The sequence below is a fragment of the Mixophyes fleayi genome, chromosome 1 (assembly GCF_038048845.1).
Source record: "Mixophyes fleayi isolate aMixFle1 chromosome 1, aMixFle1.hap1, whole genome shotgun sequence".
NCBI classification, from domain to species: domain Eukaryota; kingdom Metazoa; phylum Chordata; class Amphibia; order Anura; family Limnodynastidae; genus Mixophyes; species Mixophyes fleayi.
The window spans coordinates 4073244-4087551 of record NC_134402.1 but is presented as its reverse complement, the minus strand read 5'-3'; the positions used below and the strand labels follow the sequence as shown (position 1 = coordinate 4087551).

At 42.7% G+C, this 14308-nt stretch overlaps 1 protein-coding gene across 1 annotated transcript in view; it reads right to left on the bottom strand.

The window, feature by feature from the left end:
- Positions 1 to 1060: 1060 nt before the first annotated feature.
- LOC142103726 (N-acetyltransferase 8-like) overlaps positions 1061 to 14308 on the bottom strand; it is a 21481-nt gene continuing 8233 nt past the window's right edge. Inside the window, exon 2 of the mRNA XM_075187874.1 lies at positions 1061 to 3524. Within this exon, the coding sequence (XP_075043975.1) occupies positions 2850 to 3515 (666 nt within the window). The 5' untranslated portion in view covers positions 3516 to 3524 and the 3' untranslated portion in view covers positions 1061 to 2849. The remainder of the gene's footprint in view (positions 3525 to 14308) is intronic.

The window sequence follows — 14308 nt, the reverse complement described above, 5'->3', positions numbered from 1 at the left end:
CTGAATTGTGAAATATTGGTCATAATATAGACAGACTGCAGGGTCCTGTAATTTTGCTCTAACTATTGATCTTTGTTTCTAGAGAATTTCTTGAGTGCCGTCACTCTATGAATAAAGGTGTCCCAGAGAGATGCCTTACAAGAGTCCCAGGCAAATCAGCCACAGGCTGCTCAGCACAGGGCTGGATTTCCTACAGAGTGATATCCGCAAAACAAATGTGCATCCCCCCCTCTAGAGAAACCCAGTCCCATGCTGAAAGCATTGAAACCCTTCTCACACTTCTGGGCAGTTGGTGTTGGGTAATAAATATATATGTATACAGTAAGTATATCTGCCTATAATAATATTCATGTCACTTAGTAGTTAGCACTTCTGCCTCACAGCACTGGGGTCATGAGTTCGATTCCCAACATGGCCTTATCTGTGTGGAGTTTGCATGTTCTCCCCGTGTTTGCGTGGGTTTCCTCCGGGTGCTCTGGTTTCCTCCCACACTCCAAAACATGCTAGAAGGTTATTTAGTTCCTTTCAATCTGACCCTAGTCTCTCTCTGTCTGTGTCTGTGTGTATATTTGGGAATTTAGACTGTAAGCCCCAATGAAGCAGGGACTGATGTGAATGAGTTCTCTGTACAGCGCGGCGGAATTAGTGGCGCTATATAAATAGCTAATGATGATGATGATGATGATAACATACTGTCTTTGTGTCCTTAAATAATTCACATGTCAGCTAGGTTTGGTTGTTATAACACTATATTTAAGACAGATAAAAATTATTTGGTTAAAAATTGTTTAGTTAACAATAACTGATTATAGTAGGATGAGATTATATTTGAGATACTTCTGGAAGTAACTCAATATTTCCTCATAGTGTCAGATTTGGAACTAAATTTTAGTGGTGGAAAAACTGTGCTGGGTAGGGAGTAGTAAGTGTGAGATGTAGTTTAGGGGGAGTTTAATCAATTTTTAGTCAGACCAAGTGGTGTTATTTTGATGAACCCTTTCACATACACGCACAGAAAAAATAATATTCTATTAATGTCACCTGGTAATAATAAAGGCAATAATGATAAAACATTTATTAGGGTGTTATAAATGTCTACTGTACATAAAATAGATTTTTACAGTTGCACCTTATTGCAAACACATCTGATAGCTGCAAACACATCTGATAGCTGCATACAAGACTGTTATCACTAGTAATCAGGACTAGTCCTGTAGCTGGACCAAGAGATATGGCAGAAAACAAAAACAAGACAGGCGCTTGAAGACTTAATAACAATATATAAACAGTGATTTATAAAATCCGCTGCACTCTTGAACGGGTACTGGAACCCGAATATAAATAACTAAAGAATAAAAAAAAGGGAAAAGAGAGCGCTAAGCTAGAATAATATGACATTTATTACAATTAGTAAAAACACAATCAAGAATAAATATAAATTAAGGAACCAAGAGATTAATGCCAATTATTAAGAATGTTTGTCACACAACAATCAGGTTGTTATATTGTTATATCGGGGAGTAGAGATATTGATTACTGTGCGCAGTGTTTACTGCACTTGATAGTAGTTAATATCAAATTACAACCAGGTGCTCCTATAATTCTTCTTCTGTGGGTACAGCTCTGTATGCATAGGATCATCTATTAGGAGACACTGATCAAAAAAAACTTAATATATGTAAATTCCGGAACATGAGACTTCCATTCAGCACAACTCTGTGTACAGTTAATAAGTTATATCCTCCACGATCTCTGTATAACTCGTCTTGATTAATTAGAAAAAACTAGATGGACAACGGTGATACAAACTCCGGGAAATTACAATTGCCGAAAATCACAGTTCTGAGTGTGACCAATGTGAGTTGGTAAGAGTTGGCACAGCTTCGTGTGCATCTAACACTGATATGAACTCCGGAACATGTTGTTTGTATATATCACAGGTCTGTGTGACACAGATGATGCGTGTCAAAACAAGCAGGCAGAGTTCAACAATAAAAAATGGTACCATTTTCAATGATAAGCAAATGAAATGATCCAATCCTCCGCGACAACCTTGGAATAATGTAGATAATGGAGACCTCGGGATAGGTAACCTCAAAAGTTCACCAACAGGCTGACGCGTTTCTCAGCTAAATCCGAAGCCGCTTCATATCTCTAATCCCTGATATAACAACTGGAGTGTTGTGTGACAAACATTCTTAATAGTTGGGATTAATCTCTTAGTTCCTTAATTTATATTTATTCTTGGTTGTGATTTACTAATTGTAATAAATGTCATATTATTCTAGCTTAGCGCTCTCTTTTCCCTTTTTTTTATTCTTTAGATATGGCAGAAAAACAAGTACTTTGAGATGCCCAAAGCTTGAATCAGACGCTGCTGATTGGCACTCCCTTAATGTACACTGACAGCGGCCCCTTCCCTGCCCCTTTCCATCCCTGAAATTGTAGGCTGTAGTAAGTGTCCTTTGTCTCTGAAGAGGAAGTGAGCGTTCTGCATCCTGTGGTGTAGTGTTTGGTTGTGGACATGCACAGAGTGATTTTGCGAATCATACGCACAAAATTGTCAGATATGTTCCTTGAAAAGAGGTTTATGATCATTTACTAAACTTTAACTTCTTTGTTACTGTGTAAGAAAATGAATCCCCACTCTCTTCCTTACTGTTGGGATTTGACCTGATAGACCATGTTTATTGTGACTTCACCAAAGCACTCTGGGAAAGGATGGTGGCAAACTGGTTTAAACTGGGAATTCATTTAATTTTGGCTCTTCCAATGTGACCATTCCATTGCTTTATAAATAATCACAGAGTAATATTTTGTGTTGAATACAGTGTGGAGGAAATACAATGTCATTGCACTGATGGGATATCATATTGGTAGTCCACGTCTCTGCAATCAAGCAGTTTTGCCAAGAGTTTTGGATAGTATGTGTGCGTTCGTCTGAAGCCCATCTTCTCATACAAGACACAGGCATCAGTTTGTGTTAAAGTCGTTGTCAGCACAACTGCATCACAGCCTCTCTTACGGGCAAAGTCAATCATGGTCCTGCACAACTGTTTGCCAATTCCTTTGCCTCTGTGCCCTTTGGACACTGAGAGTCGTTTCAGTTGTAAGTGTTTTTCTCCACTGGGGAGATGGGAAGGGAGAGCAGCCACTGTCCCTACAACTTCCCCCTCTAACTCAGCCACCCAGAAACAGTAGCCTTCCCGCTGCAGGTAATATTTCCGGATATCCAACATGTCATTAGACAGTGCTAACCGAATGCAGGATGTGTACATATGCCGGGCTCCAAACCAAACACTGAGTATTACCATGGTCACTGCGAGGATGGACATAGTAACAGACACAAAGTTCAACACAAGTATGAACACAAGAACCAACAGAAGCCAGATGTAGTGTAGTCCTAATGCATGGTAAAATATTTTTTTACTGTGCTCCTTAATTCCACAAGCAAACAGGTGCCTGGCCACGTCGCAGTCAGAGTCCTTGTATACTCGGATAACGTAGTTAGACATGTCAATGCTCTGTAAAAAAAAAAAAGGTAAAATATAAATATGTATCTGTGAATGCTCCAAACATAATAAAGTGGAACAAAGCACAAATATTAAACCTTCATGAGTGGAGCATCTAGTCATGCCTTCAACAGGGAGAAATAGGCAAAATATAGTAACACAAGATTTATAATATTATTCCTTATTGAATCACAGCTGACATTCCAACCAACATTAAAGGGAGCAGCCGTGTATATTGTGTTATCTACAGATGGATAGTATGCAAATTCTATAGTGGGATTTCAGTTGCCAACTTATGTGTAAATGCACCAGTGGTAATGGCCATTGATAATGATAGGGGCAAAAATATGTCCTTGAGTATAACTAATGGATTTTCTGCTCTATGGGAAAGACGTGGGTGAATCAGAAAGGATATTAAAAATAAAATGGTTTATGTGCATAATGGTTCCAGACATCATCAATAAAGTACACCAGTGGTCTTTTATTCTGCATTTAAAACTTATTTGTCAAAGGCAAATTTACCTGGTCTTAATGGTTTATATCCTCCATACCTATTATTAACACCCTCTGCCACATGCATTTGTTTGGAGAAATTCCAAATACGGCACAGAATTAACAATTACGTAAAAGGTAAAAATAGGGTAATTTTATATGAAACCAAAACTGACGCGTTTCTCCATGGAAATACCTATGAAGAGATCATGTTCCATGGAGAAACGTATCAGCCTTTATTGTTTTATGCTTAAGAGTATACATGGATCTGAGATGTCTAATCTATGGTGCTGCCTTTGGTTGAAAGCCTCCTCTAAACATCAGAACTATATCACTTGATATTATTGTGAACTATTGATGAAGTTTAAAACAACTTGATATAACAATATTTTGGTATCCAATATTGTTTTCCTTAGAACAGACTATGGACAAACTATCAGGTTCAATCCCACAGGAGAACTATTGTAGCACACATTGCTGAAAAAGTTAATGTTGGCTATGATAGAAAGGTATCAGAACACACAGCGCATCACAGCTTGGTGTGCATGGGGGTGTGTAGCCACAGACCAGTCAGAGTGCCTATGCTGATGGCGATGTGATGCTCTGGGCAATATTCTGCTGGGAAACCTTGGGTCCTGGCATTCATGTGGATGTTACTTTGATACGTACTACCGACCTAAACATTGTTGCATACCAAGTGCACCCCTTCATGGCAACGGTATTCCCTGATGGCAGTAGCCTCTTTCAGCAGGATAATGCGTGCTTCCACATTGCAAAAATTGTTCAGGAATGGTTTGAGAAGGTTCAAGCTCATGGTGTTGACTTGGCCTCCAAATTCCCCAGATCTCAATCTGATCGAACATCTGTGGGATGTGCTGGAAAAACAAGTCTGAGCCATGGAGCCCAACCTCACAATTTACAGGACTTAAAGGATCTGCTGCTAATGTCTTGGAGCCAGATACCACAGGACACCATCAGAAGTCTTGTGGATGCCATGCTTCAACAGGTCGGAGCTGTTTTGGTGGCAAAAGGAGGACCTACACAATATTAGGCAGGGGGTTTTAATATTGTGACTGATCAGTATATATATATATATATATATATATATATATATATATATATATTCTCAAATGTTGTTTATTGCAAAGCTAAATTATATGCATTCAACTTAACTAATTAAGTCCACCACGCTCTCTGTTACTTTCCTGCAGCAGGAGCCATGTTTGGGAGGTGGTGCTTTAGTAACTGAGCAGCCAGAGAGTGACTCAAAGGCTTGCAGACTTTATCTGGAGAAATACACTGTGTGATCTGGTTGAGTCACACACAGAGGCAGGGTCAGTGAACCTCAAAAGTCAGCAGAATTAGCTTTATGATTTATCACATCTGGACACTGTTCTGAAGATGTGGGAGGAGTGTCACCTGTCTGCAAGGGAGATGGAAGTGTACTACTTTATAAAAGCGCGGCAATGGAATGTTGGGGCAACATTAAACAATGTACTTTACCTTAAAGGTTCATATCTGAATTTTTCAATTTTGGAGTTTAGTGATTTATTTCCTTGGTATCATGGGTTGATTGAACAAATACAAGATTTTCGGACAACAGTGTTATTGAACAGAAAATAATATGAAAATAAATTTGTAAAACCATGTTAGACAATTACATTTGGCTCGGGAAGATAAAGACCCATTTACGCATTACCAGTTCTAACTTCAACGTTAATCATGACATATCCATATGAACATAGTACGTTCTTTTCCAACATGGCAGTTGTTACTAGATCATTTATAAGTGACTTATGGTATAAATTTATTTAAAGGAAATAGCACAGGGCGCTTATTTATATAATTGCAAATGCACTTATTTTTGATATTGTGTATATTTTGGTATAGGAAAGCTTTATTTCTGAGATCAGGGTAGAAAATTAATTTTTTCTGTTTTAACGTTGCTGGAGAAAATGCCTTATTTCTGATGTATATCTGATACAATAAGCCTTTGTTTAGGAAGTATTTTATATATCTTGGTGTAAGTAAATGCTTTCTTTGGGGTTTGCAACTTTTCTTGAGGAATTATTTTCTTTGGAGGAAATGTGTATTCTGCAACTGTTGGAAGAAAGCACACATCCTAATCTCATGCTTATTAGACCTTTTGATGTGAATGTCCAATACCCCTTAAGAGAAAGGATGGGGTAATTAGACTTGCTGTCAGATGTCCACTGTGTCCTAAATAAGATGCAGAAAAAATCCTGCAAGGTTTTAGGATATCACAGATAAGCGTAAATATTGTTAGCTTTGCATTGCATGTAAATCCATGTTTGGTTAAACAAATTGCATCCTGATTCTAAAAATAGCCTGTGAGGCTGTGTCTAAAACTGTATAAAAGGAGAGCCCTTGTGCACTGAAATTAATCATGCTGATGTCCCATCTGACCTGACCACGAATTTCTTTAATCAGTGGAACTGTCTTTGTCAGGACACTTGGACAAAATAAATATCACTCTGCTTCAAGACCCTGCTTGACAATTTCTTCAATATTGCTGTAATCCTGTGACCTACAGATTAGAACCTAAATCTAATCCGTCCTCCAGCTGTTCTGAAGTTTGCACCCAGCTCCTAGTATCACCGCTCTGCCTGCAACCCAGCAGCTCTGGCCAGTGTGATATGCCAGGAGGGATCCATCGTCAGCACCCTGATCTATAGTAAGCGGTCAGGGGTACCAGCCCAAGTGTACCAGCACAGGAGTACACTAGCAGCGACAGTTACCTAGAAGGAACGTGGTTCTGGGAGCCATAAAGGAATCCAGTGGTGGCAGCAGGCTCCTCCTACTGCGGCAGGAGGGGCGTATTTGGAATAATGAAACGGGACGGTGGCAAAGTACACCCAGCCAGTTCCCAGCAACAACAGACAGGGTGGCATAGACGGTCCATCCTGTCACAGATATAACTGGTGGCAAGCGGTGGGATGAACCAAGGCGGCTGTGGGGAAACAAGGTATTAATATTACCTCAACCTGTCAAATGTGGACTATAAAAACATATACTTTTTCCAGCCCTCTAGTTCCCCATATTTCTCAGTCATATTTAGACTTGTGTATATTCTATTTGGAAAGTAGTAAAAGGTCTGCCAGCATGTATTGTTATCTTGCAGACTAGTTCATTGTTTCAGTCTAGGCAAAAGGATTATTGTCCACCAGTCCTGTATGAATGTACAGCACACCAGGAGGTCTCTTGTCTTTGTTCAGATGTGAGCTCAATGTTTAATTACAGAGGACTGCATTGTGTATTTAAATGTAAATGTGTCTGGATTGTGATCTCTCCTGTTTTAACAAACTCTGCTGTATAGCCACAGAACAATACCTTTCCCTAATTAAATCAGGAGGGACTCATCTGCTTTGGCTGTATGTTTACCTGTGAAAAGGTAAACACAGAAAAGGACCAATCAGGCAGGTCCTAAAATTGCTGATGAGGTAATTTTTGGGCTTAAAAGAGAGCTCTAGAGGACAGCAAATCGGCATTCACTAAAAAGTGATAGCTGAGGTCAGGCTGGCATTGATATATAATTCTCTTCCCCTGACAGGAAAGGGACAATCGGTCCCTGGAGTACTGTCGTTGCCCTGATCTACCTTTCCACGTCCTGGGGAGCTGTGTGTCCGCTGAAAACGAGGTGACAGTGACGAAGGCCGCTACCTTTGCTTAGCCTTAAAGAGAGAGGGGGATAAGCTTGGATTTATAGACAGCAGTCCCTGAGAGTGACAAGGATACTGGTGAGGTGTTTTCATTATACCCTGTATGTTGTCTGTGACAGACTGTAGTGTTATTTGTTGCAAGTTATTATTTAAATATGTTTACTGCTGTTTTGTGCTAACATTTTGTTAAATAAACTTATTTGTATTATTTTGGATATTTGACTGGGTGATTTTGAACCTTGAGTAGGTACCGAGTGTGTGATGCAGAAGGTTACGTTAGACCCGGTATCCTCACAGCGGCTTTTCCAGAACCATTCAGTAGAGCCGAGTTATTCAGGAGAGGAATAACTGCAGCCAAGAGAACGCACACGATGTCTGACTACATCAATATTTCCAGGGAGGACCTTGACACTCAGTGTAGTGTCAAGCACATTGACCTCAGCCATTCACCAAGCAGGGCAGAGATGAGAGAGTTGCTGTACAAGTGGCACCGACAGCAGGGTAGCCAGGTGAAGGAAAACTGATGGCCAAGGCGGCAGCCCTGTTGACGACCGGGAGCTAGATACCCCAGACGCCCAGACAACAGAGATCCCTGCTCAACAGCCTGCAGTGACCTCTACCCAGCAGACTGCAGCCGCACAACCAGCCCCTCTGTCCTATGATAAGTGCAAGGTTGCCAGGCTAAAGATTCAGCTGGCAGCCTTAGGGGACAACGCATCTGCACCTGAGCGGACACAGGTCATCGAGACATGGCGCTAAGAGGGAAGGGCACCAGTCATGCAACCCAGGGGGGAGGCGCCTCCTAGAGGATCAGGACTGTCATCTCTATTTTGCCCTAAATTTGAGGACTGTGTTGGGAATATTGATGAGCGCCTGCAGGTATTTGAAAGGACCTGCAGGCTACACGCTGTACCCAGAGAGGAATGGATTAAGCATTTGGTGCCTACACTAAAAGGATGTGCAGTGGAAGCCTACTGTGGAGTGCCCTCGAAGGACTGTGCGGACTATGATGTAGTGAAAAGGGCACTCCTTAAATGGTACCCTATTACCCCAGAAACTTATCATCTGAAGTTCCGGGGCCTTACAAAGAACCTCCACTCCACCGAGGAGGAGTTTTCCAACCTGCTGTGAGAGTCAACCAGGAAGTGGGTGCGCGGAGCAGGTGCCCAGACCGTGGAGGAAGTAATAGACTAAATGTGCCAAGAACAGCTTCACCGCCGGTGCCCACTGGAGGTGACAGATTGGGTGCTGGATCGGAAGCCAGGCATCCTGGAAGCAGCCACCTAGCTGGCGGATCAATATGTGGCAGTGAGGCCACACATTCAGTTAATAGCGAAGATCACAGGACTAAACAATTAGGGGGACACCCCTTTTCTAATCAACCCACAAGCAAGCACCTAAACTTTTGGGTACCATTCACCAGCCACCACCCCGTCCTGTCCCTGGGAGTTATCAGAGACCACCGGAGCCCAGGTTGGAGAAGAAATGCTACAACTGTTGGAAAACCGGTCATTTAAGGATGGACTGTCCGACAGCCCCAGCACCCCAAACACATGACCCTAATTCGAGTCCTTAGGCCCGGCTGACTTTCTTAACTGGCGAAGGTGAGCCAGTAGAGACTGTTTCCACCACTGCTAGCCCAACGGAGTGTGGCGCGTCTGAAGTTGACTCAGCGGAGAGAGTCACCTTTTTGTTCAAAATACACCCCAAAAACATGTGGAGAAACCTGCAGCCAGTCCATGTGGGATCCCGGCAGGGTGAAGGACTTAGAGACTCAGGGGTCTCAATTACTTTTGTGAGTCCCCATATTATTGATCCTGCTGCTGTACTGCAGGGTTGCACTGCCAAAGTTACCGTGGCAGATGGACTGGAGAAGGAAGGGTCTGTTGCAAGGGTGTATCTGGACTGGGGAGATAGCCGGGAATTGAGAGATGTTGCCCTTATGGATGGCCTCCCAACTGATGTAATCTTAGGCAATGATGTTGGGGGTGGAATTGTGACTGCATTTTCTATTGAAATCCCTATGGCAGGACACCAGGGAAGAGATCGAACACTGAAGCGCCTGAAACAGAACTTTTTCTGGCCTGGAATATCGTATGACGTTCGGGCTTACTGTAAGTCCTATGATGTGTGTCAGTGTCTTGGTTGCCCCAGTGATTGTGCTCCCCTCAGGTCCTTGCCAATATTTGGGGAACCTTTTCAGTGTGTGGCTGTGGACATAGTAGATCCCCTGCCTGTGCCCAGTAGATCGGGGAAGAGGAACATTCTCACCATGGTGAACTACTCTACCAGGTATCCAGAGGCTGTAGCTCTCTACTCCATAACTGCGGAAAATGTAGAGGAAGCGCAAGCGAAACAGAAGACTTAGTATGATCAGGGCGCGCGTGCCAGAATGTTTGAGGTAGGGCAGAAGGTCCTTGTTTTGATGCCCACTCACCAGAACAAGCTCCAGGCTGCCTGAGCTGGACTGTACACTTATGTTCACTTATGTGGCGTTATTTGATAGCGACGGTAGGCAGCAGCGGACCTAACACTTAAAAATGTTGAAGGCATACCACGAGCATGTGGAGTCGGTAACAGCGGTTTGCTGCTTACCAACTGAGGAACCAGGAAGTGACCCACTATTTGCCCTCCTCGCGGATCCCAGAGAGGAAGGTGGTGTAGAGGAAGTAGGCTGGGATGAGCAGTTCAGTGCCCACAAGAGGGAGCAGCTTGAGGCAGTGCTGTGGCCCTTTGCGACTCAGTTCAGTAGAAAGTCCCGTCGGGCTTCCTTGGTGATGCACCACGTGGACACGGGTGAGCATAGGCCAGGTAGGCAACGGCGTATCGGGTCTCACCAGCGGCCAAGGAGAGTCTACACAGGAAGATGTGGTGGCTGCTTAAGCTAGGTGTGATCCAGCCACTGCGCAGTCCATCTGCTTCCTCTGGTGTATTGGTTTGCACGAATTATAAGGCAACACGGTTTTGTGTATACTACCGCCAGTTGAATAATGTGCCCATGTCTGACACCTATCCCTTGCCGTGTATTAACGCTTTTGTAGATGAGTTGGACAGAGTTCAGGCAAACCTAAAAGACATTTCCATTTTCAGTAAGATTTGGGAAGAAAATCTGGATCAAATAGGGCTGGTGTTAGGGAAGATTGGGTGGGCATTTCTGACTGTTAGGGCAGAGAAGTGCCAGATGGGGATGTCAGAGGTACAGTATCTGGGTCATCAGGTGGGGGAAGGTAGGGTTAGGTCAGAACCAGCTAAAGTAGAGACAATCCGAGACTGGCCCCAGCCCACGACCCAATTACATGTACTGGCATTCTTAACAACAGCAGGGTACTACAGGAGTTCTGTCCCAGACGTTAGCACTGTAACAAAGCCCCTGACAGATCTCACTAAGAAGAAACTGCCCAAAGTAGTTGACTGGACACTCGCTTGTGAGCTGACATTTTAGTCGTTTATGGAAACCCTGGATTGGGCTTGTGGCCTATTTGAGTAGAAAACTGCTAAACCGGGAGGTGGGGTATGCCACAATTAAGAAGGAATGTTTGGCCATTGTTTGGGCAGTGAAAAAACTTCAACCTTATTTGTATGGACAACATTTTACTATGGTGATTGATCATAATCCTTTAAAGTGGCTACAACACACCTCAGAGGAAAATGGCAGATTATTGCGCTGGAGCCTTGCATTTCAAATTTATGACTGTGACATAATTTACAAGCAAGGAAAGGCTCACAGCAATGCAGATGGACTGTCTCTGCAGGAAGAGCCGAATCCTTTGGGTCAGCCCCCGGTAACTCTTAGAACTGCGGGACCAGGGCCAAATCATTGGGGCATGCATGCTGGTTGCCCGCTTAGACAAGGTGGGGAGGAATGTGACTTGATCACTCATAAATAACTTATGATATAAATTTATTTAAAGGAAATAGCTCAGGGCGCTTATTTATATAATTGCAAATGTACTTATTTTTGATATTGTGGGTATGTTGGTAAAAGAGATCTTTATTTCTGAGACCAGGGGAAGAAATTTGTTTGTGTTTTAACCTTGCTAGAGGAAATGCATTATTTCTGATGTATACATCTGATACAATAAGACTTTGTTTAGGAAGTCTTTTGTGTATCTTGGTGTAAAGAAATGCCTTGTTTGGGGTTTTGCAACTTTTCTTGGGGAATTCTTTTCATTGGAGGAAATGTGTATTTTGCAACTGTTGAAAGAAATGTTAATTAGACCTTTTAATGTGTGAGGGTCTAGCACCTGAAGGCATAGGAAGATTTAATTAGACTGCTGTTAGATTTCCCGTGTCCACATTAAGGTGCAGGAAATAACAGCGAGTTTTGGGATATCATAGATAATCGTAAATATTGTTAACTTTGCATTGCATGTAAATCCATGTTTGGGTAAACAAATTGCATCCTAATTCTAAAAATAGCCTGTGAGGCTGTGTTCAAATATGTATAAAAAGCACTGTCGTGTACTGAAAAGTATCATTTTGATGTTCCATCTGACCTGACCACTGATACCTTTAATCAGTGTGACTGCTAATAACCATCACTTGCTTCAAAGGCCTGCTTGAAAACATCTTCAATGCTGAAAATCCTGTGACCTACAGATTAGACCTGTATAAGATTTTTCTTTTCTTCTCTTTAAATAATAAATGAGATGAGCAGGTTTCCAAAATATAATATTTCTATTTTTTATTAAAAATATATTATACATAGATACAGCCATACTGGACGAAGCAGACATACGCCCATGGTCTCAAATGTCAATTGACAATCTATATTTGATTAAGTCATTCTTTTATAGAAAATGTTACTCATCATTACTTTAAAACACACTTACCCAGCTTACATCACTGATAGCACTCTAAGTCTTTATTAGTATTCATTAGTCTTCATTAAAGTGACATGTTCTTGGAGGGGTCTTTTGGAAGGGTCGCATTGACCTTATTTGGAGCCATCATCCCTTTGACCTTATCCGGCCATTGTGAAATAATGGAAATTTACTAAAAACCTGTGTCTTGTGCAATATGTTATTGTGTAAAATATAGAGTAAAGTTCAATACTTTTTCCTTCTTACAAGTACAGACACATAAAATTCAAGTTCATTGGTTCATTCTATTGGTAATATTCTATTTGCTAATTGTTACTTCGACAGACCCTAAATCTAATCTGTTTTCTGGCTGTTCTGAAGTTTGGACCCAGCTCCTAGTACAACCGCTCTACCCGCTACCCAGCAGTTCTGGACAGTGTGATAGGCATGGGGGGATCCATTCACAGCACCCTGATCCATAGTAAGCGGTCAGGGATACCAACCTAAGTGCCAACACGGAAGCACATTAGCAGCGACAGTTACCCAAAAGGAACGTGGTCCTGGATGGCATAAAGGAGTCCAGTGGTGGCAGCAGGCTCATACCACTGCGACAGGAGGGGCGTATTTGGAATAACGAAAGGGGACTGTGGCAAGATAAGCCCAGCCAGTTCCCAGCAACAACAAATAGAGTGGCATAAGTGATCCAGCCTGTCACAGTATGTATGTATGTATGTATGTATGCTCCGGCAGACAAGGGTTGGGGTATGTAGAATTAGAAGTAGGTAGATGCATGGTCTTGAATGTCAATCTGAGAGGACACGACCTGAGGTTAATTAATGTCTGAGGTCCCCAAACCAAGTGGGAAAGGAAGTGTATTTTAAGTAAAGCCATACCTTTTTTCAGCCTGGCAGATAGTCTTTGGGGGTGACTTTAACACCGTCATAGGACTAAAGACAGGGGAGGTTCAAGGACTTCTCTAGGTTATGACTCCCTTTTGTTTAGCTAGTATGGTTAGGCAGGCTGGTCTGGTGGATGTGCATGTTCGGCATTTTCCGAACCTCACGGGGTTCACCTATTTTAAAGGCAGCTGTAGGTCTAGGATAGATAGGTTGTTCGTTAAGAAGAGCTCAAAAACCTTGGCTCCTGAGCTAAGGCCAGTAGAGTTTTGCGATCATGTTTACCTCTCTATGTCCTTGAATGCCTCGGAGACTCTTCGGAAGCGTAGGGGCCTCTGGCGCCTGAACTCCAAGCTCCTAGAGAATGAGGTGGTAAGACACTCCTTTAGGGACTTGTTTGAATCCCAGTAAACGCTTTTAGAGGGTGGTTGGAGTAGGTCTGAGTGGTGGGACATAATAAAGAAGAGGACCCGGGGCTTTAACCGTGGCCTGGTAGCTAGAAATAACTTGTTAAAAGAAAGTACCTACCTGGTGCTGAGAAAGAAACTTGGGTTCCTGATCTCTGGCCGGGGAGATGGTGGGGAGATCTCCTGAGTGAAGGCTCAGATGAGAGAGATACAGTGTGACAGTATGACCGGTACGCTTCCTTTATTCTAGAGTGGGACTATGGGAAGTACCACTCGCACGACCCTCTCCAGAGCTGTAGGAACTCGGTAGATATTAAGGAGGTGAGGGGCTTGTGCGATGCTGGGGATGTGCTCAGGGAGGATAAGGAGGGCATCCTTGGTGTCGTACGGTCTTTCTACTCTAATCTCTTGTCGGAGAAGTCACTAGACAGAGAAAAGATGGACCAGTTCCTGAAATAAAACTCCTGGCCTTTTGAATCCTAGCGACTCGCTTGAGTCCTTGGGCAGTGAGGTAACGGT